At 37.3% G+C, this 18,988-nt stretch overlaps 1 protein-coding gene and 1 long non-coding RNA gene across 2 annotated transcripts; both read right to left on the reverse strand.

The window, feature by feature from the left end:
* Positions 1–2,924: 2,924 nt before the first annotated feature.
* LOC115986804 (protein PHLOEM PROTEIN 2-LIKE A1-like) lies at positions 2,925–5,295 on the reverse strand. Its single transcript, XM_031110136.1, has 2 exons — positions 4,869–5,295; positions 2,925–3,770 (listed from the first exon to the last, which is right to left on the reverse strand). The coding sequence occupies exons 1-2, from the start codon at positions 4,946–4,948 to the stop codon at positions 3,404–3,406; spliced, it is 447 nt and encodes a 148-aa protein (XP_030965996.1). The 5' UTR covers positions 4,949–5,295; the 3' UTR covers positions 2,925–3,403.
* Positions 5,296–12,481: 7,186 nt separating this feature from the next.
* Positions 12,482–17,516, reverse strand: LOC115986813. Its single transcript, XR_004090897.1, has 2 exons — positions 17,390–17,516; positions 12,482–17,304 (listed from the first exon to the last, which is right to left on the reverse strand). It is a non-coding gene; the product is annotated as an uncharacterized LOC115986813 (long non-coding RNA).
* Positions 17,517–18,988: the final 1,472 nt, after the last annotated feature.

Consider the following 18,988-nt stretch of genomic DNA (forward strand, 5'->3'; position numbering starts at 1 on the left):
ACGAATCTTTCCCCAATCAGGTATTGTTCGCTTTGGGAATGGGCCGAGGAGGCCGATGCCACCCGCACGAATTTGCGTAATCCCACATTAGAGAAAGATGCCTCCCACCTGCAGCTTATAAGCATGAGCTCACAAGTGGGGTGTACCCATTAAGTAGATATCCCAAAGCGAATAATACCTGATTAGGGAAAGATTCGTTCCTCCCACTAAAAGGCGCTTTTTTGTGGGAGGAACCAATCTTTTCCCAGTTAGGTATCATTCGCTTTGGGAATGGGCCGAGGAGGCAGATGCCACCTGCACGAATTTGCTCGAGGTAGCCGGAGGTCAGGTTTAGAGAGGTCAAGACCCATGTCCAACCGTCGAAGTTGTTGGATCGAGTGGCGGTGGGTCTAGCACGAGTAGGTTAGGTAGGCCGCTTGGACACCCCTACTTAGGAGGGAATGATTTGATCATGACATCATCACTCGAAATTAAATTTTTTAAACATTTAAAAAAATTACATGAACATTCAATAATTTATGTGACTAAAATGTTTTTGTACTCAATTAATGTGTTTGCTGGAAACTTTTTTAAAAGCTAAATAAAATAAGAGGTTTAATTTTTTAAGTGTAAAATATTATTTTCATTCCTAAACTTTATCAAAAAAATTCTTTTTTCACTCTAAACTATTGAAGATGTTTCATTTTTTGTCCTTAAACTTCTTTTTTTTAAAGATATTTTTTTCATCTAGGAATGAGGAACAAACTTTTGGTAAAATTGATGGACCAAAATAATATTTTAGTCTTAAAAAATGGTATTGTAGAAAAGGAAGTAAGTGGACTCACAATAAGAAAAATGGTAAGGAAAAACATAGAGTGGAACCCATAAATAATATTTCTTAAGTCCCAAATTATATGGCCTCTATTTCATTTTGGAACGTCCTAAAATGAAGCCATTTTTGAAAAGCCAACAAATAAATTTTCTAACGTATCCATTATTTTATTTAAAAATTCAATATTTCTGTTTGACTAAAATTTAAATTATTAAGGATAGTTTTGAAAACTCTTATTTTTTATTATTATTTAAAAGTCAATACGTTAATTGATTCTCCCTTAAAATGTTGGATTTTCCAAACAAACCAAATAAAATGGGATATTTAGAGTATTTGGCAGTAACTTTTTGGCCAAAAACCACGGGAAAAAATAAACTACTTTTGTTGGAATGAAAATTCTTTGTTCTGGGATCCTGTTACATCCGCAAACTATTTCACTAAATTTTTACAAGCTTTTACATTGTGAAATTTTGACTGATTCTCATTTTCCCCGTTGACATCATTTTTCCACTTGTGCATAACTTATCCCCATTTTGGTAGTACTGGGCCATAAGGTCGTAGAAACCCTGACCCCACCAAAACCAAAGCTCACTTGCAATCTGCTTCAAATACTGATGCACAAGTCGCTACGTTGAGATCTTTTATAAAACCATCTTTCTTGAGAATCCAAAAAGACAAAAACTTGTTAACCTCTTCAACTTCTTGTCTCTTTTCTTGTTAGAAATATTGAAATCAATAGTATTGTATTTCATAGTGAAAGAATATACATGAGTGTCTTTATATAGGAGGCATATGTGTGCAGTACAAGTAAAGTGTAGTACAAGAATGTATGCTATACAAGTAATCTAGTTGGGCCTAAAGCCCACAACACTATACACATTAACAGCCCCCCTCAAACTCAAGGTGGATGTGAGACCAACTTTAGGTTGTTAACCAAATCACAAAGGCGTCCCTTAGAATGTGACTTGGTGAAAATATCTACAAGTTGATCTTTGGAGGAGACTGAGAAGAGCTTGAGAGCTCTATGGACAAGATGATAACGGATAAAATGACAATCAATCTTGATGTGTTTAGTTCGTTCATGGAAGACATCATTGTAAGTAATATGAATGGCACTCTGGTTGGTACAATAAAGAGGAGTAGCAGATGATGTGGACAGACCTAAGTCCTTAAGAAATCATCGTAGCCAAAGAAGCTTAGATGTGGTATCAGTAAGAGCACGATATTCTACTTCAGTACTGGATTGGGCCACAAAGGTTTGTTTCTTACTTCGCCAAGAAATCAAAGAAGAACCAAGGAGAAAGTAATAACCAATAATGGACTTGCGATAAGTGGGATCTTCTGCCTAAGCATCAGAGGATGCATAGAGTACAAAAGGAGACTGAGCTGAGTAGAAAAGGCCAAGACGCTTGCAATAGTTGCAGAACTTTTTGTTGGTCTACCTGCGATAATTGCTAGAGCTAGAGGAATCACCTGATTGCTAAGGTTGCTCTATGGGTGGAGCAGAATGAGTAATAGCCAAAACATTAAGCTTATTTTGGGCTTGAAGGGTTGTAAGACGAGCTTCTTCTCTAACCAACATGTTTACATCAGTATCAAGAGAGGGAGGAGGACTACGATTAAGAAGCTGACCTTGGATGGGTTCCAAGTCCTTGTGAAGTGACATCGGGAATTCATAGAGACAAAATTCATCTCTAACGGTAGCATATTGCTGAGCATCCTTTGAGCTTGCCCAAGTTTGATCAGAATGGTCAATTTGATCCCAAATGAAGCAAAACTGATCTTAATAGTCATTGATGAATTACCCTGGTTCTTGCTTGAGTTGATGCAATTCAACCACTAACTGATATTTCTTGAATCCGTGAGTAGTGGAGTACCTTTTGGCCAACATATCCCATGCTGATTTTGCATCATCAAAGCTACCCAATAGATTAGAGATGGAGGAAATGGAAGTGTTCCAAATCCATGTGAGGATCATGTGGTTGTAACTATCCCATTCAATCATGCAACTGAGGAAGGCAACATCTTCTTCACTTGCCCCCTTGACAGGAATAGTGATTGCACCAATATAATATTGTCAGAGCATGCGACCCTTAAGAAAAATGCACATAACTTGAGAACAAGATAAGTAATTTTTATTCCCTTCCAATATAGTATTGATGGGGCAAGGAAGAAAAATATCATTTTACATTTAGAGACATAATATACAAAAACAAACTGCAAAAATGAAATCTACGCGAAAAACTGAGTAAGAAGAACCTTGACAACAAAAGTCAACCCTAGGAAAAAGTCAAGGGCTCGGTCAAAGTCAACGGTCTAGTCAACAACCAAAGTCAACCCAGTTAACAGTCAGCGGATATGACAACAGCAAGATGACGTGACTCTGATGTCAACTGATGACTGGATGCTTACGTAAGCTAGGGCTGACGTGGCACAGATGACGTCACGGGTGATGTCAGCCTGGAGTTGTCAAGAGTGTTGGAATCACAGAAGTGGACAAAAAGGTTCGAATAGAACTCTTTGATCAAAGTAGCCGGAGGAGCAATTTGCTTGTGTTCGACACATGGATAATGATTACATACCAAGTGGCAACTAGTTCTTCAATCGAATGATAGCACATTTTACAAGAAGACCGTGCTTCCATTCCGGACTGATTTCTTCTAGATGGAATATCATGTTTCCAACCATTTCTGGTGACATTTTAAACTCACCCACCTGAATTTCAATCCAATTTCCTAAAGCGTCTTCTTCCAAACTGTGATGGCGTCTTATCTGTTCTAAATGTCGGGGAATGATAGTAAGGTTCAGCGAGAAATTCGATATATTGCTGCCTTCTTTGACCTTTACAACAAATATAATTTCATACAAAGTTCCTGGTGAGAGATTAACCGTCCAAATCATCCCTGTAATTTTTAACCAACATACTTTTAATAGCTCAGCCACTTCAATGTCTTCACCACTGCAAATGATATGTAAGATTAAAATTTTAAATGGTTACAGCTTGGCAAGAAGCCTCTAACCTAAAAAAATTAAAAAAAAAAATTGCTATAAATACTCCCAAATTCAGTGTAAATTTTTTCCTATTCTTGTTTTGGCTTGAATTTAGGCACAAAGAACCTTACCCCGCCACATAGAACCAAGGTAATTAAACCTGGACCGGGCACTAACCAGATTCACATAGCAATAAAGTTATGTTGAGTTGTTACACTCTCTCTTGGTATTACATTGTAATTTTCATAACATCTATTATCAACATTTTTAAGTGATGATGCATTTTTTCACAAACTTTTATTCCACTTTTGAAGTTAATTACATTTGAGTTTCTTTTCTTGAACCAAGTGTTCATCATTACCCCCTCAAAAAAAAAAAAAAAAAAGTGTTCACCATTATATAATTATATGACATCACAAAGTCCAGAATAGTATCTTCAGATTCTTTCCTTACTCTATACTCATGGCCTCTACGAACTCTGAGAAAAGCTCCCTCTTATCTTTTTCAACATGACTATTCAGGTCTACCTCAATAAAAATATTTTTCTCATTTGGTCACCCATGATTTAATCCATTTATGTCCTAAAATATTTTCTAAATGGATTCCTCGAATCCCATTTGAGAAGCATACACGTTGACTGTTCATCGTCTCTTATCATAAAACATGATTTATTAATAAAGTTTGATCGCATATATATCCTGCTATCCCTCCATGCAACTATTATAAGTTCCTTGTGTAGTTGTTTGTTTTATTTTTCTTTTTCTATTTTGTATAAATCCATTATAATTAACTACACTTACAGAACCTGAATAATGTTTTATAAAAATTTTCTTATATTATAAATAAAAGTTCCTTGATGAAATTTAAAATAAAATAAAATAATAAAATTTTAAAAATAAAAAAATAAAAACTTATGAATTAGGCCTGTTGCTTCTCATGCCATCAATTTTCAATGATTTCAATGCTGAGTGACCCTAAACATAAAATGAACTTCTCAAGTTATTTACTTCCGATTTCAATGCTGAGTGATCCTAAACATAAAATGAACTTCTCAAGTCAAACTTACCTTGCATCTTTGTCATAGGTCCATATCCAATATTCAGAATTATCACCCCAATCCATAGTAAGTTCTCTAGCAAACAACATGAAGCAATTCTTATTTAACTTCTTGTCGACAAAATATTTCCACAATAGCCAAAAAAAAAAAAAAAAAAAAGGAATATGAAAAGCAATAATTATGATGGGGGGTCATTGGGTGAAATCACACAACAATGATAATAATTAAAATTTATATTTAATGCTGTTTAGGACTAAGATAACTTTTGATATTTATTCAAACTGAATTAAAAGACATGCAGATTGCCTCATAAGTGGCCCTTAAGACCTCTGGTAGACTGAGATTATGATGCAAATCATGTTATGAAGAAGAAAGAGTTTTTAAATGTTTTCCTTTTCCTATTTGAATTAGGATTTATTTACTCTATTACATTGAATAAAAATCATTTTCCTAGTTGAATTGGGATTTTAATTGTTTTTCTTTTCCTAGTTAAATTGTTTTTTCTTTATCAAGTAGAAGCAGGTTTATTAATTATTTTCCTAAAAGGAGTAGGATAACTTCTATTCCTATATATACTCTTTATAGGGTGGTGGTTTAATATCATGTGTTTATTAATAAAAGTTTGCTAGAGAGGTTTTCTCTATTATTTTGCCTACTAACCTAGTGTTCTTGTAGAATTTAGGTTTCGTGGAAGAGTTGTAGTAATTGTGTGTTATAGATTCGGCTTCTAAATGCCTACGCTGCATCAGTTGGTATCAGAGCATGGCTAGGTTCCTACCATGTCACGGAGAGGATCATGTGGGGGAAGGCACACTGCCGTAGATGGTGAGTATGAACGCGATGAGATTGCATGCAATACGCAACTAGAGGCACCCTTTTAGCGGATGGAAGAGCAGTTTGAAGTGCTGATAGAGCAGCTTGCTGCCTTAGCCGTTATTAACCAGTCTCGAAACCGTAGTCCAACTCTATGTTTTGTGGAGGAGGATGAAGTAGGCTCTAATGTTGAGGATGAGATGGAAAATCCGTTTGCTTTACATAGAAGGAGGAGGGAGAAACCCTTGGTTTCATACAATTCATACAGATGGGAATCTAGGTTCAAATTAGATATTTCAGAGTTCAAAGGTTGTTTACAACCTGAAGAATTCCTAGATTAGGTTGCTACGGATGAAGAGATTTTGGAGTTTAAGGAGGTGCCGCAAGACAAGAGAGTTTCTTTGGTGGCTACCAAATTCAGAGGACATGCTGCTACATGGTGGTAGCAATTAAAGCAAGGCCGTATTCACCAAGGTAAATCTAAAATCAATACTTGGGAGAGGTAAATCTAAAATCAATACTTGGGAGAGGTAAATCTAAAATCAATACTTGGGAAAAAAAATTGAAACATATGCGTGCTGCATTCTTGCTCCATAATTATATGCGTACATTATATCAACAGCTACACAATCTTAGACAAGGTACACAATCTGTAGATGAGTATACTCGAGAGTTTTATCAACTTGTAGTTAGAGTTGACCTTGCGGATTTGGAAGATCAATTAGTTTCACGTTATATTGGGGGTATGAGGCAACAATTTCAAGATACTTTGAATTTATTTAACCCAATTTCTGTATCCGAAGCCCATCAGAGAGCTTTGCATTTAGAGAAGACAAAGAATAGGAGGACTAATATGGTTTCAAATAGTGGTGGCAACCGACTACCACCAGCAGCTCCTCCTTATAGTGCAACTACATTATTTACACAAGGAAAATGCCAAGTTAATCAAGCTAATCCACAACCCAACCGCACTGCAACTAGTAGTTCTGGCCCTCAATGTTTCAAGTGTGATGAGGTAGGGCATAGAATGGCTGATTGCAAGAAGGGTGGCTGGTATGGTAAGGGTTTATTTATTGAGAGTGAAGAGTACTGATGATCATTTAAATACCTTTAATGATGGCCCTTTGTTAGTTATGAGAAGGGCATGTTTCACACCTCGCAAATCTAAAAGTGAGGATTGGCTCCGAAGCAATATCTTTCAAACTACATGTACTATAGGGGGCAAGGTATGTAGACTTGTTATTGATCCTGGGAGTTGTGAGAATGTGGTATCAGAAGAGGCAATTCAAAATTGGGACTAGCAACAAAGAAGCACCCTAACCCTTACAAACTATCTTGGCTCAAAAAGGGCAATGAGGTAACTTTATCTAAACATTGCTTGATTTCTTTTTCTATTGAGATGAAATATAAGCATAATGCATGGTGTGATGTGGTAGTTATGGATACATGTGATCTTCTCCTTGGTAGACCATGACAATATAATAGAAAGGTTCAACATGATGGCAGGAAGAATACATACAGTTTCATGTTTGGTAGCACAAAAATTGTGTTGTTGCCTTGTAAGGAGATTGAACCTAAGCCAACTTCAGGAGGGGGTAAGAATCTCTTAGCTAAAAGGGCATTTGTTGAAGAGATGTTTGATTCGGGGTTGGTGTTTGTATTGTTAGGAAGAAGAGCTCAAAGGGTAGTGTAGTACTAGGGGTTGTGAAATCTTTATTAGATGAATTTGCAAATGTATTTCCTAATGATCTACTTGAGGGGTTACCGCCACTCCAAGATATACAACACCAAATTGATCTTGTACCAGGTTCTAATCTACCTAGTTGCCCACACTACCACATGAGCCCAAAAGAGCATGAAGAACTTAGAAGACAAGTAGAGGGTTTGTTGTTAAAAGGGCACATTAGGGAGAGTCTTGGTCCATGTGTCGTGCCAGCCTTACTCACACCCAAAAAGGATGGATCGTGGCTAATGTGCGTAGACAGACATGCCATCAACAAAATTACAGTCTGGTATAGATTCCCTATTCTTCGGTTGGATGATTTGCTTGATCAGTTAAGTGGTGCTACAGTGTTTTCTAAGCTGGATCTAAAAAGTGGGTACCATCAAATTCGAGTACGTCTTGGTGATGAGTGGAAGACAGCATTCAAGACATGTGAGGGGTTATATGAGTGGCTAGTAATGCCATTCGGACTTTCTAATGCTCCTAGCACCTTCTTGCATGTTATGAACCAAATTTTTCGCCCCTTCATCAACAAGTTTGTTATAGTTTATCTTGATGATATCCTGATATATAGTGCCAATATTGATTTACATCTCCAACATCTTCGAGAGGTACTCATAGTTCTACGTAGGGAGAAATTTTATGCTACCATAGCCAAATGTTCTTTTATGACAAATAGTGTTTTATTTCTTGGTTATGTGGTGTCTAAGGATGGATTATCAGTTGAAGAATCAAAGGTTACTGCTGTTAAATAATGGCCAATACCAACCACAGTCCATGAGGTCCGTAGTTTCCATGGGTTGGTGTCATTCTACCAGCGGTTTATCCCTAACTTTAGCACAATTATGGCACTAATTACAAATAGGATGAAGGCTAGTAAGTTTTTGTGGACAACTGAAGCCACAAAGGCTTTTCATCAGATCAAGGAAAAGCTCACTACAGCACCTATTCTAGTTCTTCCTAATTTCTCTCAACCATTTGAGTTATATTGTGATGCATCCAAGGTTGGAATTGGAGTTGTTCTTAGTCAAAATGGCAAACCAGTAGCCTACTTTAGTGAGAAGTTGAATGGGTCAAAATTGAATTACAACACTTATGATTTGGAATTTTATGCAATAATTTGCACTTTGAAGCATTGGAGTTCTTATTTGGCCTATCATGAGTTTGTCCTCTATTATGATCATAATGCTTTGAAGCATATCGATAGCCAACACAAGCTCTCATCTCAGCATGCAATTTGGGCTACTTATATTCAACAATTTTCTTTTATCATCAAACATAAATCCGGAGCATTGAATAGAGTGACACATGCTCTTAATCGATAGGCCTCTTTGCTCATCGTAATGCAAACCAAAGTGTTGGGGTTTTATTTTATTTCGTGAGTTGCTTTATAGTGACCCATACTTTGGCCCTATACTAAATGATGTGGCAATAAGAAAGCAGTTCAACTTCCTTATTCAAGATGGTTTCCTTTTTAAAGGGAATCAACTATGCATTCCTGATAATAGCCTACACTTAAGGGTTATTCAAGAGCTGCATAATGAAGGTCATATGGGACGTGATAAAACCATGAAGCCTATGACAAACTCTTATTTTTGACCAACCATGCGAAAAGAGATTACCAAGTTTGTTGAGAGGTGTCATATTTGTCAAGTTTCCAAGGGCACTACAACCAATGCTGGCCTATATATGCCTCTTCCCATACCAGACCAGCCATGGATTCATGTCAGTATGGATTTTATCTTGGGATTACCTCGTACACAACGAGGTAACGATTCAATTTTTGTTGTTGTGGACCGGTTTTCCAAAATGGCCCACTTTATTGCTTGTAAGAAAACCTCAGATGCAATTAATGTCGCTTAACTTTACTTTAGAGAGATCTATTGCCTCCATGGCTTGCCACAATCAATTGTTTCAGACCGTGATGTGCGTTTTCTTAGTCACTTCTGGCGTTGCTTATGGCATTTGGCCAACACCACACTTAATTTTAGTAATGCCTATTATCCTCAAACCAATGGTCAAACAGAAGTGGTAAATCGTTCCTTGGGCAATTTACTTCGAGCAATTTGCTTCGAAGCTTGGTGAGTGATCATCTTAAATCATGGGATCAACGCTTGTACCAGGTAGAATTTGCTTACAACCATTCCATTAATTGTAGCACTAGATTCAGTCCCTTTGTTATTACTTATGGCTACAACCCACGCACACCACTTGATTTGGCTCCTATCACTGACTTGAAGCATGTCAATGTGAAAGTTGAGGATTTAATCACACAAATTCAAGAAATTCATACGGTTACTGCTAAACACTTACAGGAGACTTCTGCTAAGTACAAACAAGCCGCTAACAAGAAACGTCAAGTGGTAGAATTTGAGATTGGTGATTTTGTTTAGGCAGTTTTGACCAAAGATCGCTTTCCCGTGGGAGCATACAACAAACTAGCTACTAGAAAGATTGGTCCTTTGGAAATTCTTGAGAAAATTAATCCTAATGCCTATCGGTTGAAATTTCCAAGCCATGTGCGTACATCTAACATCTTCAATGTTAAGCATCTTGTTCCATATCGGGGAGAGAATTCTAATCCAGACTCCAAACTCGAGGATGAGTTTCTTCCAACCCAAGGAAAATGATGCAAATCACGTTATGAAAAAGAAAGAGTTTTTTATTGTTTTCCTTTTCCTATTTGAATTAGGATTTATTTACTCTATTACGTTGAATTAAAATCTTTTTCCTAGTTGAATTGAGATTTTAATTGTTTTTCTTTTCCTAGTTAAATTGTTTTTCCTTTATCAAGTAGAAGTAGGTTTATTAATTCTTTTCCTAAAAGGAGTAGGAGAACTTCTATTCTTATATATACTCTTTATAGGGTGGTGGTTTAATACCATGTGTTTATTAATAAAAGTTTTCTAGAGAGATTTTCTCTATTATTTTGCCTAATAGCCTAGTGTTCTTGTAGAACATAGGTTTCATGGAAGAATTGTAGTAATTGTGTGTTATAAATTCTGCTTCTACACGTCTATGCTGCATTAGATTATTAAAGCAGTAGGACTCTTATGATCTGATAGAGAATTTAGTAGCCACGTGAGCAACTGAATTATAATCTCTCTTAACCCAACAAAAACTACATCTAAAAAGAGACTCTTTAAAGCTTGAAATATTACTAATAACATCATAAATAGACCAATCAGGAGAAGAATTAGGCAAGGAAAGAGAATCAAAACAGGTTTTAGGGTCTCCCTCAAGTATGACATGGTTCCATCTTTCGATCTTTGCTAACTGTACTGCCCATAGAATGGCTGCTACTTCTGCTTGTAGGAGTGAGCAGACTAGATGAGTTCTTGACCAAGCTTTGAAGATTTCTCCCTTAATATCTCTTGCTACGACCGCTAGAGAGAGCAAGATTCAGCTACGACTGCATCAACATTGACCTTTATCCAACCAGCGGTGCAAGTTTGCCACTTGCATCATTCTGAACTAGGGGCAGGAACTTTCTCGTTAGTCATTAGAGAAGAGTGTTCAGCTAGGTTTCTGAAGAATGTGTCTGATTGAAGCCACAATATCCAGCTAGCTACCTTCATACAAGACTTGGTTTCTTAGCCTCCAGATTTTGTCAAGAACAAAGGCCATGTCAAGTGAGATAAGCCAATTATCTTCCATGGGGCATGATACTTTAGGTGGGCCTAGGACCAACTTAATGATGCCTTCATTAGAGGTGATGCTATGGTCATCTGACTTGAATCCCCAGCAACGGGAGTTCCAGATGGCCTTGGTAATTGGGCATTTGAGAAACAAATGGGCGGAGGATTCCTGCTTTTGTTGACAAAGGATGCAGCTGGAGTCATTTAGAGGGACTCTGCGTTGTAGGTTTTCTTTGGTAGGGAGGGCATTAGCTTCTATCCTCCATAACAACATCTTCACTCTCTCTAGCGCCTAGTTTTCCAAAGTTTTTTCCATGGCCCATTGGAATGTTTGGAGATGCTAGTTTGCTTGAGTGCAGTGCAGTAGGGCCAACTTGACTGTAAAGTTCCCCTTGGGGTTGGGCACCAATATGAGCTTGTCCCGCCTAGCTCTAACAGAAAGCAGGATGGTAAGGACGGCATGGGCAGACTGTGTTAAAAGTGTCTAGAACAATGTTGGCTCTCTGCACATGAAGATCATGATCTATGGGTTGTGATACCACAATAGGAGTCTGTGCAAGGGACTTGAATTTGGGCTTGGGTTTGAACTTGTGTAACCATGGAACCCAAGGGCCTTTCCAGACATTGATGGAGGCCCCATCCCCAATGACGTAGCATGCCCATTTCATAATGATCTTCTTTACACCTTTGATGGCTTTCCATATATGGGAAACTTTCTGTGCTTGGCTTTTGTGAAGTCAGTCCTGCCTAACTTTATATTTGGCTCTCAAGATTGACATACATAGACTATCATACTTGGAAGCACCATCCAAGCTAGCTTAGCTAACATTAGCTAACAAAGCATTGTTGCCGTCTTTGGCTTTTTTGAAACCATGACCCCCACTTTAGGCAAACACAACTTGTCCCAAGCTTTCCAAACCAGGAACTTTCCATTTGGTTCTTTCAGTTTCCTTCAGAGTCTTCTGGATAATGCATCAAGCTTGTCACAAGTTGTGGATGGGATATTGAACAATGACATGGTGTACTTAGGGATGGACTAGGCAACGGAATTGATCAAGTTGCATCTCCCTGGCCATAAAAGACAATTGCTTCTCTATCCCATGAGTCTGGACTCAAAGTTATTTTAAAGGAATTTAAAATTTTTTGAGGGAGATCAGGAAAGAAAAGGAGATGTTCCAAGTAAATAGCATCTCTCTTGAGGCCTTTCAATTGGAAAACCTGCTTGACTGCTTTGCAAGTTTGCTTTTGGGTGCGTTTGGAGAAAAACATACCGAATTTGCTTCTGTTTAAGCTTTGGCCAAACCACCTACAATACTTGTCAGTATGCGCTCTACTATGGCAGAGGCTTCTCTTCTGGTGGCTTTGGAGAAAAGAACTATGTCATTGGCATACATAATGTACTGGTTCATTAATGCTTGCTTTGACTCTGTTAATGTTTTTGAGTGAAAATTCATGCTCAAGCATCTTCGGCAGTGCTTCTTGCCCCAAGATGAAAAGATAAGAAGACAAAGGCCTCCTTGTCGCAATCCTCTGCTTGGTCTAAGATTTCCCACCATTAACAAGAACCTCAAAGACAGAGGATACGCAAGCCATGATCCAATTTGAGAAAATTTCATTGAAATCGAACTTGAGAAGCACTGCATGGAGAATTTCCAGTTCATTCTATTGTACGCTTTTTGGAGGTCAAGCTTGATTGCCATTAGTCTGGATTTAATTTTCCTGGTCTTGAAACTATGAAGCATTTCTTGAACAATGCCTGATTTTTGCTATCCATCTCCCAAGAATGAAGGCTGATTGATTGGGTGAAATTAGTTTCTGGAGAAGCAGTCTAATCTTGGACACTAGAAGCTTTGAGATTATCTTGTAGACAATGCTGCACAAGCTTATAAGTCTAAAATTATTAATGGTCGAGAAGCTTTGTGTTTTGGATATTAGCACTTTTAAGGAGCTGCTTATTTCCTCAGGCAAAGATGTGGCTGCTTTAATCATGGTCTCTCCAACAGTAGGCCAATATTCTTCGTAGAAGATGGCAGGGAACCCATAAGGACCTGGGGACTTTTGATCTTCCATTTGAAAAATGTGTGCTTAATCTGTTCAGGGGTGCCGAATGCTAGCAAGAAGAGAATTATCGGCTTCTGTGATGGCGGGTGAAATAAGTAAATCCAAGTTGTGGGGACAACGCTTTTGAAACAATCTGGGAGTAGCTGCCTTATTTTCCCTAAGTCAGATATCCAAGATCCTTGAGTTTTTAATGGCATTGATGTTATTTCAGCATCTCTGTATAATGGTTGATAAATGAAAAAGCTTAGTTCTTGTCACCAAACTTTAGCTACAATTCTTTGGATTTTTGTCTCCAAAGGATCTCACTTTTAGTGAGCCACTTTGCTAGCTCTGCTTATAACACTGCCTCTACCTTACCATTGGCCACTGAGCTGCCTCTTTCTTGTACCTTCTTGATTTATCTTTATTAAAGTGTTTGTTCTATCTTGGCATCAACCAAAACCCTCTTTGTTCCACTTTCTTAGAGCTTTTCTGGCGGCCTCATCAACCACAGAGTAACAAGCAAGATCTCTAATCCAGGCCGCCTCAAAGCGAAAAGGTATATAGGCGAATGAGTCTGTGGGGCTAGTGTCAAGAAGGATTGGGGTGTGTTCAGAAATAATTGGTCTGAGGTGGGTGATGGTAGCTTTTGGATAGGCTAATCTCCAAGATATACTTGAAATTGCTCTGTCCAATATTCTTTTTAAAGCTGCGTTTCCCCACCTTCCCTTGGCCTAGTAAACTGGCTACCCAAGAAACCTAAATCAATAACTCCTGAATCAAACATTAGATCCCGAAGGAAGTTATTTGCTGAAGGGCCTCCACTTTTTTCCCCAAACTTTTCATCTTCATGGAGGATGAAATTAAAGTTCTCCATACAAACCCAAGGGCTTTGGAGAGATTCAAGCAAGGCGGAGATGTTCTCTCAAGACTTTTTCTTATTTTCACCACAATCATATTTTATTGAATTCAACAAGTTCAACAACAACTCTAGCTTTCCATATTAAACATAAACCTCTGACTAATCCTTTGGCATCTATAAGAACTTCAGTGGAGAAACCTACATACCATTTTACCTGATCCATGTGCTCCTCGGAATCCTTGGTTTCACAAAGAAACAAAACATCGGGAGCTACTAAGGACACTCCACGACCACAGTGGCTTCCCATGGATGTGCAGAGGAAATTTTAATGTGATAGTTGAAATAATCGAGAGAGAAGGCCCAAATGATCATCCTAGGTGGGAAATGAAGGACTTGGATTTCAAGGAACCAGGTTCACTCTGTGCAATCAAAGAGAGGGAGATTAAAAGGTACAGGAGAGAATTGATAGATGGGTTGCAAACATAGCATGGATGAATATGTTTATGGAAAGCTTCCACAATATCAGTTCAAGTCTGAAGCAACATAGAAGCAGTAATTGAAATCTAATGAAAAGATCAACCAAGCTTGGCAAACATAGAGGAAGAGGATTTATATGAGCCACAAGTGGTAAAAAACAAAAAAGGTGTGGAATGCACAACAATCGTGGTATAAAATGGGACCAGCACTCACTTAAAAAAGAGTCAACAAAAAGTTGGAGGAATATTAGAACAGGGCAAACCAAATTGCAATGACAGAGTCCAAGGAGCTTAAATGGCTGAAGCAAGAAATAAACAATCTATTGGAGCTAGATGAAATATGATGGAATCAATGATCTTGAATCCAATGTCAGTAGGACGGAGAAAGGAACACAATTTTTTTTTATTTTTTTTTTATTTTGAGGCTACACAAAGAGGAAGAAGGAATATGATACAAGGAATCTAACATAGCTAGTGTGGCATAGTGATGTGTCAAAGGAGGAGGAAGTGGCAACATAGAACTTCAATGAAATATATTATAGTTCCACACCAACAAAACTCAACCCAATTATGAGTGCAGTGGACAAGCTAGTCATAGATGACATGATAGGATGCTGACATAGAAGTTCAAGGCTGAGGAGGTCTCCACTGCCCTATTCCAAATGCACCCTACCAAAGATCCTTGACCCAACGGTATATTTGCTATATATATATATATCTATACACACATATTTAAGTACTGTTGGTTATGATACAGTGAAAGCAGTCCTTTTGCAACATCAAACTCGGGCCTGTGTTAAATAAATCAATTATTCATATATTGCTTTAGTTCCTAAAAACAAAAGGCCTAGAAAAATGACCAATTATCATCCCAACTTTCTATGCAAACTTATGACCAAAGCTCTAGCTAATAGTTCAAAATAATTCTCCCAAATAGTATAGCTGAAAACTAAAGTGCCTTTGCATCAGGTTGACAAATAATGAACAATGTGCTCTTATACACTAAACTACATGGACCACAATCGTAAAGGGAAACACAATTTTATGGCCCTAAAACTTGAGATGAGTAAAGCAGGTCTACTTGGAAGAAAATTATGGCCAAAATGGGATTTCACGACAAATGGATTTTGACATGTATCAACACAACAATTTATTATGTCCTAATCAATGGTGAGCCCCAGGGTTACATGACTCCAATAAGGGGACTCCATCAAGGTGACCCCCTCTTGCCCTTATTTGTTTCTTCTATGTGTAGAAGCCTTCTCAGGCCTCATTAGACAAGCTGAAAATGCAGGTTGACCATATGGAGTGGTGATAAGCCACAAAGGCCCTACACTCACCCATCTATTCCTTGCAAATGATGGTATTTTGTTTTTTTAGGGCCAATGACATTGAATGTACCAAACACTTAGCTTGGCCCATATTCTATAAAGAGGTCGCAAGGTAGAACTGTAGAAGATCACTGAGGACAAAATGTCATTATTCTTTAGCAATAAAATGCCAGGTAGATGCAAGAGAAAATAAAGAACTAAGGAAAATTATTAGTTTATCTTGATAGCACAATGTAAACCAATCATTGTCCAAAAACTAATTTATCATACTAGTCATTAGGCAACACAAGAAATATTTAGGCCTCCCATCAATGATTAGACAATCCAAATATCAAGCTTTATGAGAAATAAAGGTGAGACTAGTTAAGAAGCTATAGGTATGGAAAGAGAACCTACTGTCGAAGGCAGGAAGAGACATTCTTATCAAAGTTGAAGATCAAGTAACGCCCAGATACATTATGAGTGTTCTCAAATTCCAAATAAGCTTTGTGACAAGTTAAACACCATGATTAACTAATTTTGGTGCGGGCAAAAGCAAGATGAAAGAAAAATCGGTAGGCTCAAATGGGCTACACAGTATGTGAGTCCATAGACTGGCTGGGTTTACGAAACTTCAAAGCATTCAACAAGGCAATGCAAGCCAAGCAAGGGTGGAAACTGTTGACCATCACTGGCTGTCTATTACAAAGAGTCCTCAACGTCAGGTACCACCCATTCTGTTCCTTCATGGGTTAGCCCTACTAGCTCTTGTGCTAGGGGAAGTATATTGGAATTTGGAAACTGGGAAGGTCATTATTGAAGTAAACTGGTGGCAAATTGAGAAGGGAGACTTGATTGCGGCCGAGTAAAAACGGGTGCTACTTGAGGAATGCAAGTGAGGTTGAAGCAGTGGCATTGAAAGAAGATGTAGATTTTCCCAATCAGGTAAATGGTGGTGGAGAGTGATTCGATAACAATCACTTGTTCAGCCATTACAGAAAGGTGGGCAATCTCAACCATTTTCGGTCATTGTACTATTGAGACAGTTCACAAGCTACTCATCTGTCATGCAAAGTTGGTCTGTAACTCATGTGAGGAGTAGTGGTAACAAGATTTTGCTCACAAACTAGCCAAAGTTCCTGGACTCACTTCAAACCACATATTTATCTCCATTTAATTGAATAAACCATCTTTACATCAGAACATATTAGGATTTATTAAACATAAATTGTGTTGGTGGACTAATATTACATATTGGTTTTTTTTTTTTTTTTTTGGGTGGGATTTCATAATTAAGAAGGTAATAACTAATGAGGAATAATTCAGAAGATCACTTTGAAATCGAATCATTAAAAAATTATCATAAGTAAATGGATAAGGAACTTGCCAATAATTTGGGCTTCAAGAAAATTCCAGCATAGAGTTGATCACACAGCTTGTCCGGACAAGACGTGTCAATTTTAATCCCAGCTTCATTCAAAATGGATAGGAAATTAAGTGGAGGCCTTGTTATCCCTTTTCTTGCTGTAGTTTCCATTCCCTTCACTGTGTCTGCCTCGCCCTTTGGGTGCTGTTTGTCCTACCTTAACTCCAAACGAAAAAAAGTAAATTCATAAGCCCTACTTCATATATTAAGGAAAATACATAAACAAAAAAACGGTAGCATACGCTTGCAGGTGGAGCAGTTTGGATGGCACTTGTTGATGTAGTTCTTCCTCCAAAACAGTTGACATTTATTTACCAATGCACTTTCTTTATTTAGCGAGGTATGCCCCGCCCATTTTTTCTTTTTTCTTTTTTCTTTTTTCTTTTTATGCTATTAATGATGTCAAGTCCAATGGGAATTTTTCTTCGCTGGTCTTCGGATATACGTACCTCCAAGTAGAATACTCCCAAAAATTGGTTGGAGCAGGTATTTTTGTCACGGGTCCATTAAAATATTTTCTCTTAAAAAAAAAAAAAAAAAAAAGAGAGAGAGAAAATTAGGTGGAGATTCTGAATCTCTTGATTGACAAAAATGTCAATATGCTAGCGCACAAGATTCCAAATCTTCTGTTTTAGTCTTCTTCCTCTATTATATACTCTATAAATAAAAATATGTCATATATTCATCTAATTTATTAAATACTAAATTTATGTCTTCTGTTATTTCAATTACCTAAATATAATGGGTTATTTATTTTAGGAAATTGAAATAATAGAAAGCATACATTTAGCATTTAATAAATTAGATAAACATGTGACATATTTTTATTTGTGGAGTATATAATAGAGTAGAAAGAGGGGGATAAAAGATTTGAACTAAGTGCACATGAGCTTCATTCAATTCCTTCTTTTTTTTTTCTTTCTTGAACATGTTGCCTCTTCTCTTTTTTTTTTTTTTTTTTCTTTTTTTTTCTTTAGTTTTCCTGGAGGTTGCCTTTTTTTTTTTTCTTTTGATTTCCTAAGTTGTGGGCGTGATAGTCCTTTTGTTTTTCTTCCTTTTTTTTCTTTTTTTCTTTTTTTTGTTTAACTAGACAAGATTTTTTTTTTTTGACATGATTTTTTTTTTTAATAAATTGGATGATTGCTTCTTCTTTTTTGGTTGTTTATCACTTTTTTGTTTTAATTGGACATCATTTTTTAATCAGAGTATATAAGTAAATTTATACAAACTCGTTTTTTACATCCCTTTACTTTTCCACTTCCAACCAAGCAAAAAAAAGATTAATTAAAATCTTTTCTATATTCCCATTTTTCCATCCTCTCACCATTTTCTATCTTCTCGCTTTTCCACCCCTCCAACCAAATGGACCTGATAACAATCGGTCTTAGAAGAGCACCCACATTTGTTTGACTGGTAGGTTTATAGGGAAAAATATCCATACACCTTTGAATTTTGGACTATTGGTTAAGACACTCCTGAAACTTTTATATTGGTCAATTTACTTTCTAAACTTTAAATAGCTGCCAAATCAATACTTCAACTAGTCTACCATTAATATACTAACAATATAGTCATGTGAGACTCACATCAATGGCTACATCACCCGTTTATTTCAATTTATTGTTGGCTTACTTCAATGACAACAGTTGTTTGTATTGCATTTTCTTTTCAATGTATCTTTCCATGGCTTTAATGCATTTTGGGGGTAGATGTACTTAAGTCTTTGGCTCAACTTTGGAAAGCTGCATGGACAGAAATTTCGCAACCTAGAGGCTACTAGGAGGCAATCTACCTAGCCCGCAAGATCCACATGGCAAGTGGTTTGGGTGAAAGTGCTAACG

This window comes from Quercus lobata, chromosome 1 (assembly GCF_001633185.2).
Source record: "Quercus lobata isolate SW786 chromosome 1, ValleyOak3.0 Primary Assembly, whole genome shotgun sequence".
NCBI classification, from domain to species: Eukaryota; Viridiplantae; Streptophyta; class Magnoliopsida; order Fagales; family Fagaceae; genus Quercus; species Quercus lobata.

Excerpts from the sequence above, each read along its gene's own strand:
- LOC115986804 (XM_031110136.1), bottom strand. The coding sequence starts at position 4,948 with ATGTTGTTTGCTAGAGAACTTACTATGGATTGGGGTGATAATTCTGAA. Across the intron at positions 3,771-4,868 it reads ACCTATGACAAAGATGCAAG|TGGTGAAGACATTGAAGTGG; the intron begins GTAAGTTTGACT and ends TATCATTTGCAG.